Raw genomic sequence first — 22,384 nt, forward strand, 5'->3', positions numbered from 1 at the left:
GCTGATAGGAGCTGTAGTTCAACATATCTAGAAGGCAGTAGGCTGGGGAGGGCTGCTGTAGAGGGGAAGGGGCAGGTGAGAAATGGTCAGAGGGGATGAGAAGAGTGAAGAAGACAGTATGTGAGGTGTACTTTTTTTACAGATGTTATGGATCAAAGACCTCATTCGGTGCATCCAAACCTAATCCAGAAATGACCTACAGGATGTATGAGGGCATTTACATATTTTTGGATGTATTTACTTAGTAATTTTATCCCCCAGTCCTCAGCAGCTTAGTTATGCTACTTTGATTTCATTCTTGCAACAGTCCCATAGTTTAGACTGGGAGATGGTAACTGGCTAAAGATCACTCCGTAGCCAAGCAGGGATTTGAAACCAAGTTTCCTCCAACCCGTTTCAGCACCCTAAGTGGCAGCACCATGCCACTATTGGATCCCAGGATCTGAACCTGGGTTTGCCACCATTATTCAGACGGGAACTGCAGCTACTCCTGATGCCACAAACTGGAGACTCTTCAGAGGAGGGCAAAAAAGAAGATCAGGACTGAAAACAAAGCTCTAGGATGAGAGCCTGAAAGATCTAGGCATGTTTAGCCTGGAGAAGAGATGATGGCATGGAGACAGGATAGCACTCTTCAAGACCTTTTGAAAGGCTGTTGCTCAAAGGAGGGCCGGGATCTCTTCTCCATCATCCCAGTACGCAAAATACAGAATAATGGGCTCAAGTGACAGAAAGTCAGATTCTTGCCCTTTAAAGGAATGCCACATCGAAGCAGTTACCTAGAGAGGTTGTGGTGAAGCAAGCAAAGCTGTAAAAGGTGTGCATAAGAATAATGGAACCAATAAAATGTCTGCCAGTGTTGTGTACTGGTTAGTTACTGGCCTGGGTCTCAGGACATCTGGGTTCTAATTGTTGCTTGGCTATGAAACTCACTAGGGGTGCTGTCCTTTAGGCTTCCAACATCATCTGGGCAGCCATAGAATTCTTTGGAGGTCCTCCAACTTGGTATTTGGACTCCAACAGCTGAGCCCCATCATGCCCCCTTGTGGCTGGCATGGAAAGAGCCATGCAAGCTACCTCTCCAAGAAACGGAGATGGAGAAAAGAGGCATGCCCGAGGGTGGAGAGAGCTGGACATCTACCTGTGCCAATTCTGATTGGTGCCCCAGTGTCCTTCTCACCCCTCCCTGGTGTTTTATCTAGATGGCCACAAACTCTGCTTTGGTCACTGGATGCAAGCTCACTCTGGCCACTGGATGCATGCAAGCTGCTGAGATCAGAGGCTTACCTGCATCTAGGACAGCAGTAATAAGACAATACCCTGGGTGCTTTTGGCTCTCCCACTGACTCTCAGACTAACCTACCTCACAGGAGTGTTGCAAAATTAAATGAGGAAGATTAGGTAAGCTGCTTTGGAGGCGAAAAGATGGGACAGAAATATAATGATAAGCAATAAAGAAATAATGAAACATGAAATGTTCCAGGTTGCAAAGCATTTTCTGGCTGCAATGCCCTTTAGCAGAACCTTATTTATTGTTTAACAAGTGAAGGAGCATTCTGGTAGATGACAACACTTGGGCTATACGTTGATTAGGGTAGATCAGAATGTCACACAATAGAGTGCAAGCACAAGAGCTCTCAAAAGTTTCCGTGCTATTTTGTGGCATTGTGGTTTTTCCTGATAAAGATATATGGATTGTCTTAGGGGGTTTTTTCTTATGGGTGTTTGCTTTTTACTCAGGCAGAGGTAGATCAAATCACTCCACTGTGACTTCATGTTCAACAGCTCCTGCACAGAATAATGGTCTATTGATAGTAACTGCCAAGAAAGTACTGAGCTTCAACGACACAGGCTCTTTGCCTGAATTAATTATATCCTGCTATATGCCGGTGATGACTTCACTATTAAATGTTTCTCCCCCCCCACCCCCTCTAATAATTTCAGGATTTTATTGCTTCCCATTTGTTCGTGAAGTGCAAACACCCACCAACTCTCTGGCTTCCCCATGGAAAGCAAGCTATGAACTGACTCACAGGAACTGTGGAATGCACTTGACTTGGCAAATCGGATGGATCTGATCTTGGTTCCATGTCACCAAAGCTCTGGAAGCTTTCCTTTCAGGCAATCAATAAGTCAGGCTGTGTAAAACAAGTACAGGTTGCTAAGCAATAAAGATGCCACCTTTCATTTCCTCCCAGACAGAATTTCTGTGGCATTAACAGCTGCAGAACATGCAGGAATTGCACAGGTGCAGCTTTTTTAGTGCAAAGATGCAGTGATGTGCAGGCTACACCTGTTGATTTTCCACCTGTCATTCAACTGTTAAGGGGATAAAGAAAGGAATAGTTGGATTCATTGGTAATTGCCAATTACCAGTGGATTCACTGGTAATTATTCCACCTGTTATTGCCATGGGACCATTCAGAGATAACTTCAAACATTCAGAGAATAAACTTCAAATATTATTTTTCTTGCAACTCTACATTGCTGTTGCACACAAAGGAGAAAGAAAGAACATCTCACAATGCCGCATCTTTCATGCAGCCTGTAGATCACAGGCAAATGCTAATCCAAAGCATCTGCACTTTGGTCCAGAGATTTGAGAGGCTGGAGAATACCATACTGTTGGTCAAAGCTAACTCCTGTTTCTCCCCTCTAATGCTGGGGCATTGTTTATTTATTCAATTCCACCTGTAGAGAGCCTCTGGCTAGTGGGGTGGCATATAAATTGAATCAATAAATCATTAAATCCTTCAAAAAATTCTATTACTCCTCTCTTCATACACAGACAAAAGTTGTAAGGAGGACCAGAGCAGACTGGGGGAAAGGGGTGCATTGAGTTCCAAGCTAGAAGTCTCCCCCTTCAAGGGCTTCCAATCATCAAGGAAGGGACATTGCCTGGGAGGGCTGATCTGACCCCGGGGCCATTGATTCATTTCTGTATTACATTCCTATACCACCCAATAGCTGAAACTCCCTGGGCAGTTCACAACAATTAAAACCATAAAATAGAATGGGATACAACATACGTTTAAAATTGTAATATAAAAAAACAAACTAAAAACCTAGCAGTAATGCATAGATTTAAAATATAGTAACCAATTTAAAACAATAGAAAATGAAAGACTAAAAGACTAGAGGAAATGCCTGGTGCTGAAAAGAGAATAATGTAAGAATAATGTCCCAGGTGGGCCCATTCCTCAGCAGAAATGCCCCTCTCCTGAACCACCCTCCTCTTCTCACGTGGCAGGAGACCACTGAAGATGATTCTAGCACCCAGGCAGGTATATCTGGAAGGAGACAATCCTTCAAGGAATCTGGCCCCGAGTCTTTTAGGGCTTTGAACATTAATACCAGCATTCTGAATCAGGTCTAGAAATGGACTGGTGGAAGCAACTTTGCAGATGGAAGTAAAAGGCTCTGGGCCAGTCCCAGACTTCCTTGGAGTGAGGTGTTCTTTTTGGAGCTTTTCCCAATACAGTGGCAACTGGTTATCTTGCTCCATCGTGTTACCTACGGGAGGTTCTGGTCAAAATGAGGACAACACAGGGCAGGACATCCTATCCCTCCACTGGCATTTCGTTGTACATACTCCGTCATACAGCCATCTCCTAATTAGGTTGGAGACTGCTCCAGCTGGTGGAGTCTATTACAGTCTCCAGGACCTCTTCAATGTACCTTTGGAACACCAAGTTTGAACAGGCAACTCAACATAAGTTCATCTCCAGTAGTTGGCCCTGCAGCTGTGGAACTCCTCCTCCCTTCAAAATCTGCTAAGTTCTAGGTGAACCTCAGAAGAGGTTTAGATGTTAAGAAGATACACCTCAGGATATACCCTTTTTGTACAGGATAGGATGACTGCCATGTGCAACACACACACGTGTGGTACTCAAAAGCCCTTTTCACATTTGAGTTGAGGGGATTAATTCAGGATCACATGCAGACTGTCCCTCATCTAATCTCCCTGCTGGCATCTGAAGGCATGAATAGTGTCTGTGCACATAACAGCAGTATCCTGGACGAGGAGCCGTGCAGGGTTGCCGAGGATGGATAACAAGCCGGCGTGTGATCCCTTCAGTATGTCTGTGAGTGTGTCCATGCTCTCCATTCAGAATTCAGTGCAGTGCACAGACATTGGGAGTAGGAACAATGGACATGACCCTTAAGGTCAGCAACCTTAATCAACGCTCTTAACTATTATTGTCAGTCTGCTCAGACCTGTGAGTGAATACGCTCATTCATTGGTCTGAAACTGAGGCTGAGATTGGGAACGATGTCCATAACAACACATGTTCACCGAAAAAGGTCTACAGGCTCTACCCATCATGTGATTTGTTTATTTATGTAATAAGATATTTAGACTCCATTTTCAAGGCAACAAGGCTCCACACAGCACTTACCCCATGATTAAAATATAAGTGATCAGCAATACAAATGCAGGTAAAAGAAAACAATCCAGCGGAAGTGCTTTTAATCCTGCATTTCCTTGACAAGCGAGCAGCCCTCAGCTGAGACTGCTCAGTCCTCTTGCAGTCACACCTGGGGTCACACTGGACACACTTCCGAAGCAGAGAGTCTCTGGGAGGCAGTGGTGCCGATAGTGGATCATTCTCCTAAATCTCCACCTCCAGAACTGCATTGTTTCCCGAGGTGACCTTGACACCTGAACCTGCCCAACAGTTCAGCATGGTTACTAGGAGAGCAGTCGTTTTTGCATTTGCGGGGCTCATTGTACCCCATGCTAGCAATCCCATCATGCTTTGGGGGCCATGGCCACCATCACAGAATTCTTCCCAAAGTTCAGAGGGCAGAATATAGTGGCATGGAGGACCTGACCAGCCTCACCTCTACTGTCAGCGAGGCTCCTTTCCTTCCCCTATCTTGGATTGCCATTCCTAGTTTGCTGACTGACATCTCATTTTTGTGACAAAAACTTTGGGAGTATTCATAGCTTCCCCACCCGCATTCTTTCCTTTCCTGGGATTCTAGGCCTATGAAAGAATCACCCTAAGTAACATGACCCAATGGAGAAGAAGTAGCTTCAAGACAAGCATGACAGGAGTGCAGCTCTGCAGTAGAAGACATTTCTCATGAAGAAGCTCCCTAGTTCAGTGCCCTGTCCAGGTGGCACAGAACGGCCACCATGAGTCATTAGAGGCAACACGGAGCTAGACAACACAGCACAATCACCTGCATCAAGGATTGAACATGCTGTTGAACTGTGGGTAATCATGTTGTCAGAAGCCAGGTGAACTAGCAAGCCATGGATTGCCAGCCATGAACAACCCATGAAGAGAACCCCTGGTTTGTTGTGGATTGGGTTGTGAACCGCGGGTTGTCCAACATAGTTTATCATCTCAGCTGTGTTCAGACAACACAAGAACCCACATTTCAATGACAGCCCACCGTTCACAACAAGCCATACTCAAGCCATACTCTTCTCTTATCATTGTCTGAACCAGCCAATGTAAGGCAGCTTCCTGTTTTCCAGTCCACATGATCCTAACTCATCCCTAAGCCAAAACTGGTGCCCATCATTGCTGACTTTGAGATTGCTTGATTAATTTGTTGCCTGGCTGCACTGATCTTTTCCTGTGTGATGATGGGAGTAACTTTTTTTCACACTTTGGTGAAGGCTGAAAATTGATCTGGTCAAGATACATCGCTATCAGATGAGAAAGCTTTTTCATCCGCCACACAGCCAGGGCCAATTTTCAGTCAGAAGAATGAACTTGGAGGGAGGCCAAGCCAAGATACCTCACTCGGATCTCTGGAGAGACCAGGAACATCAATAATACTTTGTATTCCGCTCTACTGTTTAATCGGATCTTTGATGGGCTGAAGGAGGAGAGACCCCTGTAGCATTTTTTACTGTTAGGAGGTGACTCTGATTCGGGGCCTCCATCCTGTTAAGTGGCAATTCCAGGCTAAAATGAGCAGAGAGTACTCTTCTGGGAACACTAAAGAAACTCCTCTGACAAAGTCATGGTAAGCGAGTCATGCCCTTTTGAAAATGTCTGCTCCTTGATCATGCTTCCAGGCTCTGAATTGGGTGCTTTGTTGAAAGCCTACAGAGCCATTCCGACGAGGAACACTTAGGCTACAAGCTGTGCACACTGACCTGGGAGTAAGTCCCCTTGGGCTCAGTGGGGCTCATTTCTGAGTAGACATGCATAGGATGCCACTGCTTGGAAAACAGGAAGCATCAGCTAGAGATCTTGGAGATGTTCCACCATTAGACTAAAAGGAAACCATTGGAAATTAAGAATTAAAGTGTTGCATGTTTCTTTTTCTGGTAACATTCAAGATAAATACAGAAAAGCCCATTTCTGTTTCAATGGCTCACGGAACTGCCAATGGAATAACACTGTAAAGCTTCTGGCAACCAGGTACACAAGTCGATTGAAACTTAATCCTCACTGGCTATGAAGCTAAAGTGCAGGATGCCTGCAGGCACGGTGGCACTGCAGGGAGAAGGACTGAGCATGATGTAAGAAAGCTTAACTTTTTAACTGGAGTTGTGGATTTTCCTCAATATTCTTTCCAATACTTAACTTGCCTATCAGTTTAGAAATGAACTGCAGCAAATAAGGTAGCCATGTAATTAGACTGCAGCAAATAAGGTAGCTATGTAAATTAAAGGAAATAAATATGCAAGCAAGCAAACAAGCAAGAGCTATGCTCTTTAGATTCCAGGTGTTAGGAAATGTTATCTATCAATCATTCATCAATTATCTAAGTGTTATTACAAGTATTCATGACCTGTCTTTCGGGGCATAAAACTTTCTTAGAGTGGCTTACAAGTAATATCAGTGGATAATACCTGACTAATACCCCTGTAATGACTTTAAAATGGGATCAGGAGACATTGGTGTTGAATGGTTGGTGGCCAGCAAGAACAGAGGAATTCAGTCTTTGCTTTGCTTTTCAGCTGAGCTGAACCATGAACTAGATGGTGGGTGGAAACACTGAAATGAGAGCAGAAATAGAAAAGCAGTTGGGTCATCTATTAAAAACTCTTCTTTTCATGTTAGGGGGATGTTTCTAGAGTGAGGAAAGGAAAATAAGACCATTTTCCCTTCCCCACTCTCCATAAAGTTCTCTATTTTTCCTGGCACTGTTGTCCTTCTCCTCTTCTTTCATGCCATTTCAAACACTCACTTGCTTTCTAGGCAGACAGCCAGTAAGCAAGGAGGCCATGGCATCTCCTGCTCCTGCTTCCCACCACTGTGATCTGGACCAGACCAAGGGACAGGTGAACAAGCAGGTTGCAGTAGTGATGAGCAGGAGTGCCTCCAGGGGGCACTGTTGTCAGTGGAGCCCTGCTGGGCATGGGCCATCAGCAGACGGGCATGGCTGTGCCCATCCTTGACCTTGGCCTTGCTTCTCTGCTATTTAGCAATACAGACCTGGTTCTGGGATTGGCAGCTAGCTCCATACCTGAGACCTTTCATGCTATATGGGACAGTAGGGGAAGATTTCAGGGGGATGTGAAAGAAAAAGGATTTCTCCTCATGCAACCACCACTCAGCCCTCTACAAGGCTGATGTTAATGGCTTAGAATACACAACAACATCTTGTTGTGGGTTTCAGCTTACCACATTTTATCTTTCTATTTCAGTGACTAATTTAGGAATAACTGCTTTCTCCAGGTTCCTTCCTGCCCACTGTGCCATCCCAACATCACATCCAGTCTGTTTTTCTGGCCAATATGGTTGATACTCTACTTGAAGAGTAGGATTCAGTATCAAAATAGAAAGACTATGACAAATATGAATGCCCAGCAGGGAGAGTCCACAAGGAGCCATTCCATCCATTTGCGGCAGAGGCAGAAATGGAAAGCAAGGAAGCCTTGCTTTGCTAAGACGCCAGCTACAGGTGGCTCTCCCTCTCTCTAAATGCTTTCCATTCTAGCTGGTCATTACAAGAAGATCTGTTTAAGACTTGGTGCACAGCTTTCCTTTTTTCCTCTTCCGGCCCTATCCCATTTTCCTTTTGTCATGTCCTTTACATTGTAAGGAGGGACTGCCTGGTTTTAATTTATTATATGCATGTTGCTCTAACAGAGTTCTTTCCAAGAGGAAGGAAGAAAGAGCTTTATTTAAAGATATGTATGCACACACATCTGCATACAGAATGCTCTGTCCTAATGGCAGCATTTTCACTATGGTTCTTTATCTAGACAAAGAACCATCATGAACGTAGTCTAGGCACCCCTCACACTCATAAATTTGCAGCATCGGGAGGCTTAAGGGCATCGGAACATTCCACACTGCAACATTTTGTTGCATGTTGTACCCGTGTTGTTGTTTCTGTGCTTGTGATTCAGTGTCATGATATGAATGCTAATAAGGCTTCCCTGAGTAAATCAATTCTCTCTACAACAGAAAACTGTATTTATTTGAAACTAGATTCCTGTCATAGCTGAACTTGAGCCAAAAATTATGCCAACTTTTTTTAAAGGCTCAACTCCTTGAACACATTTTGATGCACTGAAATTCTGGGTTCAGTATGAGTAAGTAAACTTTCATGTTTCATAGAGTTCTTCGGAAGAAAAAGAAGAAGGAGGCAGAAAAGGTCTATAAAACTTGCACATCCTTGCCTAAAGAACATGGGTCTTCTTATCTCTTTGTTCTAAAGATAAGGAGAGTTCGCTAGTCTATAAGGTTGTCAGACTGACAAATTTCAGCAACTCTTAAGTTCCCTTTCAAAATAAAAGCCAAAGTCAGATTCAGAGATACCCATCTCCTTTTCTTAGATTAGAAACAGGTCTATTATATGCATCCGGGAAAGGGGATGAATGGGCTATGTGGCTAGGAGGTCAGAAAGGAAGGGTGTTAAAAGTCCCTTTATTGCCATAGAAGCAGCAAGACCTTCCTTCTTATAACAAAGGTCTGTTCAAATTAAAACAGAGATCATATGGCAGTTAGACAAGGACTTTGACCAAGGTTGAAACTCTTAACCAGCATTATGTTTGGAGATAGATAACTTCCATTGCTGCAAGTCCTCAATATATGCCTTTATAAGTCCAGTGCCACCTACTCCCACTGCACACGCATATATTGGACAGGCCGAAACCCCAGTGTTTTGGTGTCAGGGCTGGTTGCCACTGGCAACAGATGCTGGATTCCATAAAGGGCAGCAAATTGTTAGTACTTAGTTATATTGCTGCATTGTTTACTACCAAGGAGAAGAGGAGTTTTGGGGAGTTTGCGCCTCAAATGCCAAAGGAGCTAGGCTGAGAAGCCAGGTTGCATAATAGATTGGGCCAAACCTGTATGCAGGACTCCCATATTACTGTAGCGACAACATTGTGCAGGCTGGTGTATTGTGCACCAAGCTGAAGAATCAGCCAGAAGCTGCATTCTCGTTTCCAGGCATCACCTCAGAGCCAGTCCTGCCATTAGGCAGAGTAAGTCACCTTCCTCAGACACCAATGAACCACCCAAAGAGAGGGAATGCATTGCCAAAAGAAGAGGACACAAGAAGATACAGATTTGCACTCACTTGTCTATATGTTTCAATGAAGAGTTAGGCATTACAATAATGATTTAAATAGAGATACAGTGTATCTCAATATAAAGACTGAACAGAAAACCTGTGCATTTTGCCCACTCTGCTGTTCAGGTGTTGTTCATAGGCTCAGCTCTTCCTTGTGATAGTTCTTTTTCTTTAACCCAGACTTTGATTGATTGATTGATTGATATTAAATTTCTATTCCTCCCAATAACCAAAGCTCTCTAGGCAGTTCACAACAACTAAAACCATAAATTATTGGTTAGCTCTACAACTGAACGATGCCTTCAAACAAAGTATTTGGCAGCCATTCAAATAAAGGGCTGTCCTCTGAAAAAGGGGACACACAACCACCTTACTCAAGCAGGGGATGTTGAAGGACAGGGAGACAGTGAAGGAACGGTCTCTGTGCCCCATGTGGCCTTCCTTGCCCCCCAAAGTTAGCTTGCTGCCTACAGGGTAAGTGGAGGATGGAGCTCCGTGGTCAATGCTGAACTAAAATTTCCTGGCTAGACAGTCAGTTTCTTTATATGAAATGAGGGGCAGGGGCACACCATCTTGTCCTTCAAGAAACTTGTCTTGGGCCAGGCATGTGCCACAGGCAGAAGGAAATTCAATAGGGAAATGGAAATTTATACACATGGGAAAAAGAAACCAAATATGTCATTACAAGATGGGGAACACTTGGCTCAACAATACTGCAAATGAGAAGGATCTTGGAATTGTTGTAGATCACAAGCTGAACATGATTTGACAATGTGATGTGGCTGCAAAAAGGGCAAATGCTATTTTCGGCTGCATTAATAGAAGTATCACTTCCAAATCATGTGAAGAACTAGTTCTCCTTTACAGAATTGGTTAGGCCTCATCTTGAGAGACCACAGTTTAAGAAAGATTCAGACAAGCTGGAGGAGGGCAACAAGGATGATCTGGAGATGGGAAACAAAGCCTGATGAGGAGAGATTGAAAGATCTGGGTGTGTTTAGCCTCAAGAAGACTGAAGGAAGACATGTTAGCTCTCTCTAAGTACTTGAAAGGTTGAAAGGCTGTCAGAGGAAGGCCAGGATCTCTTCCCAATCATCACAGAGTGCAGGACACAGAATAACAGGCTCAAATTACAGAAAGCCAGGTCCAGGTGAACAAGCAGACAATGGAACCAATTACCCAGGGAAGCTGTGGGCTCTCCCACACTCAAGGCATTCGAGATGTAACTGGACAGCCATCTGAGAGGGATGGTTTATCTTGGAGTCCTGTCCTGAGTGGGAGGGGGGTTAGACCCAGTGGCTTTCTTGACCCCTTCCAACTCTACTATTCTGTGTTTCTAAACACAGGCTCAGACTCAGCTGTGCCTGCCTGCAGCCTAGAGATTTCCCCACGTACTGCTTGGCACATAGTCAGCTGAGGGATGGCACAGCTGCTCTGCATTCATAGATCTTGTGTGAATCAGCCCAAAGTCATCATATTAAAAGAAATTCAGTTGCCTGGTGTGATCCTTGGGTGGGTGTCTGTCTGTCTGTCTGTCTGTCTGTGTGCGCACGCACTTTAAAAAGGCCCATTAAATTCTAATCCAGGAGTATTTGTGATCTCACATAGCACAGGCCCTAGATTAGCCAATCGGGCTGCTGGTTTCTCCCAAAGTATTTTCATAAATAAGCAAGGGCAGGATTAAACTAAACCCTATCTGTCATGCCCCTGTCTGTCAGCCGATGATGAGGCTACCGTGTGTAATTAAAAATCATTTATATTCTGTGCAAGTGTGTGTTGAACAATGAAGTTCTCTCCAGAGCCTCATGCTGCTGAGGCGTTTAATCCATGCACAGAAGGAGCGTGCTGCAGAGCTGCCCTGGTACAAAGGGGCTTGTCACCATGGAGCAGAGAGGGAGTTGCTTTTTATTCTTCCATAATTTGATAATACTGTGGAATAATTTAAGAAACTAATCAGGATGCTGCATTTCTTGGGCCTGATCCACATTTTAGGTTGCTTGATGTGTGGGAGGGGCAGAAAATCAGGTTGGATATGGAGTCTCTGGTGCACCATATATACTGGTGTACAAGGCAGCTTGCACAGAAGACAAGCTTGATAGTTTGAGCTGTTTTTCTGGTGTTGCTCATATGTCAGGCATATGAGGCAATGCTTGATTTTCCCCTCACTATTTCTGGTTTCAGGGGCATATATCCTCTTACACACCAGAATGTACATGTTGTAAGCCGCCCCGAGGTTTCGGCAAGGGGCGGCATAGAAATGTTGTTAATAATAATAATAATAATAATAATAATAATAATAATAATAATAATAATAATATCTCTAGAAAACCAGTGAATATCTGTAGAGTCCACGGAGGGACAAAACATGTGAGTGGGGCTGGCTAGCGCCCAAACAAAGAGCATGTAGAGTCTCTGAAGGTAGTCACTTTTTCCACTTTCGTGGGAGCACTGTGATTTCAGGCTTCTGCTGTGGGGCTTAGGACCCATCCCCTGCAGATACAGAGGTCCTACTGTATGGTGACAATTTTTTATCTGTTGTATAAGATGACCTCCCCCACAACCATCTTTGCCTTGCTGTTTCTGGTTTCAAGGGTCTTCTTATATGTCAGTATATATGGTATGCAGAGGGGGATACACACAGAAAGAGAGAGAAATGATAGATTGATCAAGCAAGCACTTGGAAGAGGCATATGAAATGCATATGCTGATAATTTCATTTTTATTGTGGAATTTCAACCATCTCTCTTTCTCTCTCTCTAGATATATAGATAGATAAAAGGAGAGTGAAAGAAAGGAAAAAAGAGGAGGGGAAAAAGACCTGCAGGCAGGTGGATTCTGTATAGCCATATCAATAAATACAGATGAAATATAGCTTTCTAGCATTTCAGTATACATGGGATTCAACAAAAGCAGATTGGATAGCCAAATATTCCAAGGTGGGGAAATTTATGTCAGTTCGTTCTTTCTATACCAGCTGTTGTGAGGGCACTCTATGAAAACTCAGCCCCAAGGTTGGATTAATTTTCCAACCTTGAAGCTGGGTCTCCAAAAAAAAAAAAGAATAATAATAATAATCCTGTACCTGCCCAGACACTGTCTAGCAGCAGAAGGATTGCACTGTTCAAAGACCATGTCCGAATATGAAAGACTGCTGCAGCGTAAAATGTATACATATAATAACCTTCTCCCCGAAAGAGGCAACTACTGAATATTGCCAAAGCAATGGGTTAAAGGAAGCTTTAACTGGATTGTAATGCACAACCAGCAGTTAGCTGGATTAGATGAAGCATTATTAAAGAGACATGGTGACATCCATCTTGGGCAGCTGGATTGGCACCTTCCCTGTTGAATTTGCAAAAGCAGGGAAAACCTGTGTTCCAGCAGGCATTTGGGAATGGCCTGTGAGTGTGTGCTGGATTTGTTTTATTCTTTATATTGTTGGTAGTGTTTTTAATCTTGATATTCATTCTATTTATCTATATCTAATTGATATAATTATATTTTAACTTTTGTATATTTTTGAATGCTTTAATTTATGAATTTTAATGTTGCATCCCACCTTGAGTCCCAGTCACTAGGAATAGGCAAAGGATAAACATAATAACAATAACAATAGTCCATACACAGAATGTCCCCAGAAGCTTAGATAGTGACAGAAAGTTGCAGGTGGAGAAAATAAAACCCCCAGACAAGTGGCTACAATAACATTCCTCCTCATTAGCCCACTAACCGGTGGTTTGCCCAGTCACCAAGCCCATGGGCAACCTAAGTGCTTCTCTCCTACATTTCAGGGAAGATGCTTCAACCTGAGCAGCATCTCTGCAAAACTCCTTCTTTCCTGTTACCTTCCCACAGAGAGAATTTGCCAGCTTCTTCCCAAGGCTGAAACTATCTGCTGGGCACAAGGGGATGGATCTCCACTCCCCCTGCTTGGTGGTGGCCCAGATAAAGGCTGCCCTGTCCCGACACTCCACAGGCCGACTGGGCCGCGATTCCCTCCGGACCCCTTCTCATCAGATCCTAGCTATAAACTGAACGCCCCACTGTGTTGCCAACACTGAACCCCAACAGGAGTTATGAAACATGTGAAATGGACATGGAGAGAACAGAAACGAGTTCAGACATTCCTAATCCACTTTAGTGTTCTTCAGGTGCTCCAAATTGGAGGACTGTCAATATACAAGGACATCGTGTGTGTTGACTTGGCCCCCTCCCTTGTTGCTTGAGTCACACAGTACACCTGGAGGGTGACTTTGACCTACACTGGGTAAGGGGACCTTATTTATTTATTTATTTATTTATTTATTTATTTATTTATTTATTAAAACATTTTTATGCCGCCCTATTCGCCGAAGCCTCGGGGCGGCTTACAACAAAAAATTAAAATAACATTTTAAAATATATACAATAAAATACAAATATATAATATAAAACATACACTATAAAACAAGCCACCCTGGCCAAATAAAATTCAATAATATTAACATTTAAAATACTGCTTAAATAAAAAGGTCTTCGCCTGGCGCTGAAAAACAAATAACGACGGCGCCAGGCGGACCTCTCTGGGGAGCGCATTCAATAACTTAGGCGCCGCCGCTGAGAAAGCCCTCCTCCGAGTAACCACCCTCCTAACTTCTTCCACGGAGGGCTCCCGGAGAAGGGCCTCTCCCGCCGATCTCAGGGGGCAGGTGTGCATATAAGACCCAGGTGCGCATATAAGACCCCCTGCCCCCTGCCCAGTGTATCTGCCCACCCAGTTTTTTAATGCGTTGAGGTTCTGAAGTGGGCACTGAGCTCAGAAAATGTGGGTTTGGGGATCAGAGATTCTCGTTATAATGGCTGGGGCCTAATCGACTTGGGGTTCACTTTCCCCACATCATGCATCTTTTACACACCCCTTTCATGTTTCCATTTTTCTGAGTTAAAATCATAAAATTCTTCCTAAAGGAGTTACTACAGGTCCTAGAACGTTTTGATTCCTGTTCTTTGCGCTTTCTCCAGCTCTGCAATGTCCTCATTGAAGCATTGTGACTAAAACTGTGCACTGTATTCCACAACCTTCTGGCAGTGCACTCACTTTGCATGCAGAAGTTCCTGGATTTAGTCCCTGATCTCTCCAGGTGCTTGACAGGTTTGGGCTGGCAGGTGGCAGAAAAGAACATTCTCTGTCACTGATTCTAGGAACCTGCTGCTGACCAGAGCAGGTAATATCAGCCTTGATAGATACACTGGTCGTCTGAGCTGGTAGAAAGCAATTTTGTTATGATCCTTCCTTCTTCATTTGCCTTGCCACTATCTTCAGACCCACAGGGGTGCTGGAAGTGAATGGAATCTTGGCCTCCACTCCTTTGGGATTGGAAAAGAGCGATTGTTCTCATTAAGGAATGGAAGACTAACAAACAAACAGGCTTATCACAGCAAAGCTGATGTACCCAGACTATCACAGAAGAACAGGGATTTTAAATCAGTCTCCAGAGCCCCAAGTCAAAACTGCTAACTACTAATCTAAGCATCTTCTTTCCTAATGAAGTCTGAAATATGAATCTTCTTTTTGTTAACTAATATTTCATTTGCAGTAGTGAATCACAAGTGAAAATTAAATTAGGCTCCCCTACATGGGATATTTTTGGAATGCAGAGAAACAACTGTCAGCCAATTAGAGCCCAGGGATGGGGGGTGGGGGGGTGGAAGAAAGGACAAGCACCCAAGGTAAAAAGTAGCAAGAAATTTATTTATTTATTTATATATTTAAAACATTTCTATGCCGCCCCCATCGCAACAAAGCCTCGGGGCGGCTCACAACAAAAACTAACAAACGCATATAAAAATTATGCAATAAAAATATTAAAACCCAGTGCATCTTGGCTTAATTTTTTTTGTTAAAAAAACCTACATAATTAACAATTAAAATAAGTTTTAAATAGAAAGGTCTTAGCCTTAGAAATATTTCTATCCCTTCCCTTTCCAGAGTTCTGCCTTCTGTCCACATCCGGGTATTGCATTCTTAACATGTATTCCAATCTCCTGCGGCATGTAGTGTGTGGTGAAGGGATCAATCAAGCAGTCAGGGTCAGGCATGTCCTGAAACTGGGACTAGGAACAGGTCCAGAGGCAACCTGGCCCATCTCCAATACTGGTCCAAGCCCTTCAAGAGCTGTATGGCTGTGAAAAAGGAGGGGTCCAGCTCTCCTACATTTCCCCTCCCATTTATTTTGTCAGAAGAACGAGAGCCTTCAGGGAAAAGGGAAGAGCGAATGACAGCTGGGACAAGCCGTATTTGCTGCATCTCTCTTTGCTGTGCTGCCGTTAGATGGCCATCCATGCAGAATGCCAGCCCTGTTCCAAACCCCTCTAGGAGATTCAGGACAATGTTGTCTTCTGTTCCTTCTGCCCTGCTTCTGTATGTCCTAGCATAATCTGGTTCCTTTTCGAAGTGTTGGACAGCATTCCACACCATTCCCAGATGGGTGCTGTAGTTCAACACATCTGGAAGGCAACAAGTTAGGAAAGGTCGCCTTGGCATCTGTCTGTTTGCATAGGAGACGGACAACAGAATTAGAATCCTGCTGGATTACGCTGCACAGACGTTCACTGCTGGCAATTTGAGCCATACTTAATACGCGACTGTACCAAAGAGCCCCATGGGAGCTGGTGTCGTATGGTGCCTATGAGACAGAGCTATGAAACTGACCTCATCCATACACCTTCCAGGCTGGCCTTACTCTGCATCTAGGGTTGTTGAAAGATAATGCGTATGGCTACATGTATAGTGAACAATACTGTCAAAGCCACCATGCAAATTCTAAATATTTTTATTAACTGCTAGAGACTTACATTTTTATATTGAATATTGGGCTGATGTAAAGATTGGTGTTTCCGCAGTACCTCTTACCAAGCAATAGGCAAACTGGATGTAATTATTTTGTCATTTGTAGAAGGTGGAGACTGCAAAGTCCACATTTTTATCCTTCCCTTTTCCCTTCCACTCCATATTCATTTACCTTGATTAGGAGGTGAGGTGTGTGTCACGACTGACCTAATTTCTACCTGCTTTGATTTTATTTTTACATATACATTGTGTGATTTCTCAGCCTTCCAGATCCAGCAGGCAAGCAATACAGTGGCTCTCATTCAGGGATGGGGAACTCCTGCCCCTTGAGATGGCACTGGATTGCAGCTGCCATCATCCTTCACTGTCAGATATACTCACCAGGACTGATTGGAGTTGCAGTCCAACAACATCTGAAGGGCCATGCATTTCCCCCTTTGCACTAGCCAATAGCCTGTGGCTCTGATCCATCTTTGAAGGAGGTGGGTAGGGATTACAGAAATGATTCAGCTCATAATCAAGAATAGTGAAATATAAGTAACTGGGGATGTTGCTGCTTGCTAGTAATGAAATTCAAGACAGACAAGCATCTTAGGGAAGATCAACACTGGACATTTTTACTCGCATCATAATTCCAGATGCACTAGCATGTCACATGATCCACCGTCGCACTGTTTCTGCCATCACATTTTTATTGTCATGTGCTGGTCTTCCTCCTCCCACTTTCAAGCAGATCAGGACAAAAGGTTTTTGTATTAAAGCTTGTTAAAGCTGGCCAGCCGGGCTGGCTTTGAGGTGCAAAAGAAAAGTATTGGAGCAGTCAATAACCATGGACACAAGCGCAATTAGAATACTAGCTAATAAGGAAATGCAGCTTGACGATACGATATTGATCCCCAATGGACATCTCTCCTCCCTTCCAGGCTAACAGGACCAGTCTCTACCTCCAGGGTGCCTCTTGCTGCTTACGGGCTGGGTGCTGAGGACATCCGATGCTTCTCAATTGGTCTACCTTTTTACAATGGTGCACTATTGAACTGATGATATGAAGTTCATCCCCCACCCACCTCTGGAGTTTCCCATTTGAAATTCTCTGGTTCTCCTCGGCCACTGGTTTACCTTGAGATGTGTTGGCATCTCAGTTAAGCTTCCCAATCTCATCTCTTCTGGTTCTCATTCTGAATCTTGAGCAGAGCATCAGAAGGATGTAATATGTGAGATGGCCCAATACCTGCACATATATGTACCTGTGAGCCCTCATTCTTAGGAGTTTGTGGGAATTTCAAATGATACCATCACCTTTCCAGGGCTTCTTCCAAGGTTTCCAGTGAGTTTCATGATGTCCTTTTACAGCAAGGAAGTTCTAATATTTCCTTGGATGGCATCATTATTTGCTATAGAAACCTTGTGTATTTTTGCACTTCTGTTCTCTACACTACACTACAGAGACACCTGTGTTGTGAAATGGAACACATAGAATGGCAGGAAGCAGAAAACCTGGGGAGGGGGGGACCTTGTGTAAAAGATGCTGTAACCCTCCCACAAAGAAAATAGAAGCCTCAGTAAGGTGCCTTGATTTCATGCCTCATGTAGTGAAGCACTATAGCCTGCATTTCATGAGACCAATTACATCACAACCTTTTGGGGAATTGCAGTTTTTCCTTGGTGTAAACATCAGTGTGTGCTAAACTTGTGGTACTGTTCTTGGACCAGGAGGAGTGGCTTCAGTGGGTGGGAGGGAAGAGGAAGTGTCCAAGCAGGGCTTTGGTGAAGCAGCAGCATCTTTGAAGAGATTCTTCAGTAGCTTTACTCCCTCCCTCCCTCCCTCCTTTACATGGCTAGTGAACTGGAGAGTAAATGCAGCGCTGCTCCCTCCCCTCCCCTCCCCTCCCCTCCCCTTTCAAACAATAAAGTTTGCAATTTTTTTCAAACCTGAAAATGTTTTTATTTTATTTATTTTATTATTTTATTAAAACATTTCTATGCCACCCCATTCGCCGAAGCCTCGGGGCGGCTCACAACAGAAAATTAAAATACAAGAAATAACAATATAAAATAAGTCGCCCTGGCTAGATACAAATGAGTACAAAATGTTGTGTACTCAGAAGTAAATGGCATTGTTTCCAATGGCCATACTCAGAAACAAATCACATTGACGTCAATGGGAATTCTTTCGGGGGGGGAATGGGGGGCTGACTTGTTGATCCATGGGAGGGGGTGAGGGCAGCAACAAGCAGCATCACAGCCTTCTCTTCTCTCCCCACCACTTTTCCTTCCCCATGATTTTTTGTGAGGGGGCCAGAGGAGGGGCCGATTATTGCTTTTGCTTTTTCTCTCCCACTCCAGCAAACCTGCACGTAGTTAATGGAGCTAAACAACAAACACACACCAAGCCAAATGAACCTTGAAGGACCATTTCCCTGTGCACATAATCTCCCCAACTCCTACTTCACCCACAATTGCGTTTGTGTGTGACACAAGAGCACATTCCAACGCAATGGAAACTGCACTGTGTTCATTAGTATGTGCTTCAGCTATGATCCACGTGTTTTGCGCAAGTGTTGAGGCTGTGCTCCCTCATAAATGGAAGGGGCTCTAGAGGAGATCTCCCATTTGTCTCTTTAATAGCAAGAGAATAGGAAAAAAACCAAGAAAAAATATGCCCACAACACCTTGCAAACCAAGAAAGCGATCTTATGGCCCGCTGGCAGCATCTGAAGAGCCGTGGATCATTTGAATTCCACGACACGAGATCAGTAGGTTGAAGGTGGGGCGGGGGGGCTGGAGATCTGCACCCTTCCCTCCCTTTTATATCTGGCATGGAAGGAACTACACCTGTTGCCCTCCGAAGTTGTGGACTTGACCTCAAAGGAGGGGAGGAGAGATTTTGATGAGAGGAGAGGGGAAAGAGTTGGAGATGCTAGGACAGTGGTGGTGAACCTATGGCACATGTGCCACAGCGGGCATGCAGAGCCCTCTCTGTTGGCGTGCGAGCCAAGTCACCCCAGCATCGGCCCAGCAGCCGAGCATCGGATAACAGCACACACAGGGGCCACGCGCATGCTTGGAAAGGAGTAGCGGCGCCAGGCGATGACATCACAAGCCGCGACTCATTAGCTGTGACTCGTCTGAGCTTTCGCATGGCCAGTCAGTGCACTGCAAAGGGTATATAAATATATATGCTTGAACTGGCTGTGAGTTGTTTTTCTAAGCTAAAACCTCAGTTCGCAGGTTTTATTGCAGTGTTGGCACTTTGTGATACATAAGTGGGTTTTGGGTTGCAGTTTGGGCACTCGGTCTCTAAAAGGTTCGCCATCACTGTGCTAGGATATGCGTTGTGTTGGGGCTACGCCAGCCCCGATGTGCACCAGCTTGGTGCAGGGAAAAGCATGCCTGGCAAAAGTTGCAGGGCAGGAGGATGGGGAGGCGAAGATCACCTCTACTACTTCTGCTTCCTCGTAGCCTCCACGTTGACAGAGGGTGCAACCCGCTTGATTGCTGCCTAAGAGTGTCATCCTAGCTGCATCAGGCAGCAAGCCCTGGGGGGATCAGGATGAGACCAAAATGCCGCTCAGCTGGCAATGCAAAGCTCTGCATGTACCAGGGCACATTTGCCAAGCCACACACTGAAACAAGAGCACACTGATTCACATAAACTTTGCTTATGCTAATTTGCACATGTAGTTGCAAATTTGGAAGTAAGAACTTTACACAGATCCACAATACACTAAGCTTTCTGTAATGGGGAAGACTGTGGCCAGGTGGCCAGGTGCCTCCGCAGTCTGCTGTCCAGGTGCTCAGTTTGGATGAGTAACACCAAGGCCTCTGCATCCCCTCCTCAGGGGTACTTCTTAAAGTGGGCTTGGACTGGATAGCTGTTCAAACTAAGGTTACCTTTATACAGAGGACTGTCCTCTGTAAAGTAGGACAATCTGGCTACCTGAACTTCCATCATGGAGGACCCCAGAACCCCCATGGAAAGCTCTGCAGGTGTAAATCTACTGCCCCATACTTCATCCACAGAGCTTAGACAGCAGACTAACATAGGTAAAACCATCTGCCAAAATTGTGGAATGTAATTCTCCAAGATGTCTCAGTTGCTCTTTGCTGTGCTACGCAAGAGCAGTTTTATTTAAGCCTTTCTAGTTTGCTGGGGGTTTGGATTTGTGGTTTAACGTATGCAAAAATTGTTAATAAGAAGCACTTGTTTGCTGGCTGCCTAGAAAACAGTAAAATAAAAAAATGCTTTAAATAAATGGATACAACTGGCACTCTAGAGTTGCTGGCCCCATTTTAAACCCATCTGTGTATCTCTTTCCTGGATCCATTTCCTCAGCTATATTACCCTTCATTTTGATTTTTACGCAGTGGATAAGTTAAGGCTTTTAGTCGTCCCCCCTCCCCTTTTTTCTGCATTTCCATACCAGCTATTTGCTGAAGCTTAGCATTGTACCATACAATGACACAATAAAATCTGATATTAAAGAGATTGTTGAAAATAGAAAAAACAGAGAAATAAACAATATAAAAGCTAGGAGCAGTGCAAGCATCTAAAAATGCATTAGTACGATTTTTAAAACTAAAAATCCTAGAAGAATAAAAACAGCCTTCACATGATGCTGAGAAGACCCCAACTTAGGCTCTCAGTGATCTTCTCTGGTGTCCTATACATTTCTGGAGAGACCAGGCAGGTATCTATGGAAGAAGATGAGACCTGGGGTGACCTGGCGGCAAGCCTTTTAGGGCCTTATAGATTGATACCAGACCATTGAATGATGTCTAATCCTTCTTCACCCTCCCCCCACCCTTGTTTCTGTTCTTCTCCTCCTCCAGGAACCTTCTGCATCATTTCACTGTGCACATGTGTGGCTGGAATCAACTTCGAGCTCTCCCGATACCCCCGGTACCTGTATGGACTTCCTGATGACATCAGCCACGGCTATGGCTGGTCAATGTTTTGTGCATGGGGGGGCCTGGGTCTCACGTTGATCTCTGGCTTCTTCTGCACGCTGGCCCCCTCTGTTCAACCTGTCCCCAGGACCAACTGCCCCAAATCGAGACCTGAGAATGGGACAGTGTGCTAAGACAAACACAAACAAACCTATAAATATACATATTATAAATATATAAATATATATACATAAACATATTATATATAGATCTCAAATGGATGCCAGTGCCAAGGTAGAGTGAAATCCAATATGGCGCCTACATCTTCTCTACAGACTTTTTATCACTCTTGTTCTTTCTCCTGGAGGTGGGAAAAGCTTTTCTGCAACATCGCTCTTCCATCTTGTTCTTAAAAATCTTCAGCATCCCAGTTCAAAAGTCAAGTGAACATATTGTTGCATCTGTCTACTGCCAGTTGGGTGGGATGTGGTAGGGAGGGGGTAAAGGGATGTCTTGGTGTATGTAAGACCGAGTCTGTACAGGAAGCTAAAGCAAAAACAAAAACACAATCTTGTCTGTTGCAAATTGGGGAAATAGAAACAGAAAATAAACCAAACATTTGAGTTACCTCTCTTAAATGTAATCTCCTCAAGGCCATCTTCAGAATCTCCCTTCCTGCACACTCTCCTCTTTAAAAACACAACACAATCTTGCCTAATTTTTGTCTCTGACTTACAGCAAAAGGGAATGAAATAGAACATTATGAAAGGCTTTCCTTTCTTTGCTAAACTTTAGGGGGGAAATCAAGAACAAAGCGGCAAATAAGGATGATTCAATGGATGCTCCAGTGATGCTGTTTGCAACTTCCAGCTGCCTTACATCCAGGCTTACTGATGAGGCTGAACTGTTGGTAGAAATGCAGGAGAGAGCCTCACTAAGATGCTGAGATACATGAGTGCGTGCATGTGTCACCCCTGCCCTCCCTTTAAAAAAAGAAAACATACTCAAACATTGCAGTGTGATCACCTGTCAAGCCATCCTTGCTGTGTTTGTTGCTGAAGGCATCGAGACTTGTGGAGGATGCATGAGGGAAAGCGCCTGCTCTGAGGCAGAGGGTATCTCTGGCCGGATGTTGTTCTGCACGTATTCCCCCTTGCCATGGAA

General features: G+C 44.2%; 1 protein-coding gene across 1 annotated transcript in view; it reads left to right on the forward strand.

Moving 5' to 3' along the window:
• Positions 1-21,920, forward strand: part of TMEM178B (transmembrane protein 178B) — a 302,879-nt gene extending 280,959 nt beyond the window's left edge. The window contains exon 4 of the mRNA XM_044441307.1: positions 21,164-21,920. Coding sequence (XP_044297242.1) covers positions 21,164-21,414 — 251 coding nt within the window. The 3' untranslated portion in view covers positions 21,415-21,920. The remainder of the gene's footprint in view (positions 1-21,163) is intronic.
• The last annotated feature ends 464 nt before the right edge of the window (positions 21,921-22,384 follow it).

The sequence above is a fragment of the Varanus komodoensis genome, unplaced genomic scaffold, assembly GCF_004798865.1.
Source record: "Varanus komodoensis strain SLA01 unplaced genomic scaffold, ASM479886v1 scaffold39, whole genome shotgun sequence".
Classification (NCBI taxonomy): Eukaryota; Metazoa; Chordata; class Lepidosauria; order Squamata; family Varanidae; genus Varanus; species Varanus komodoensis.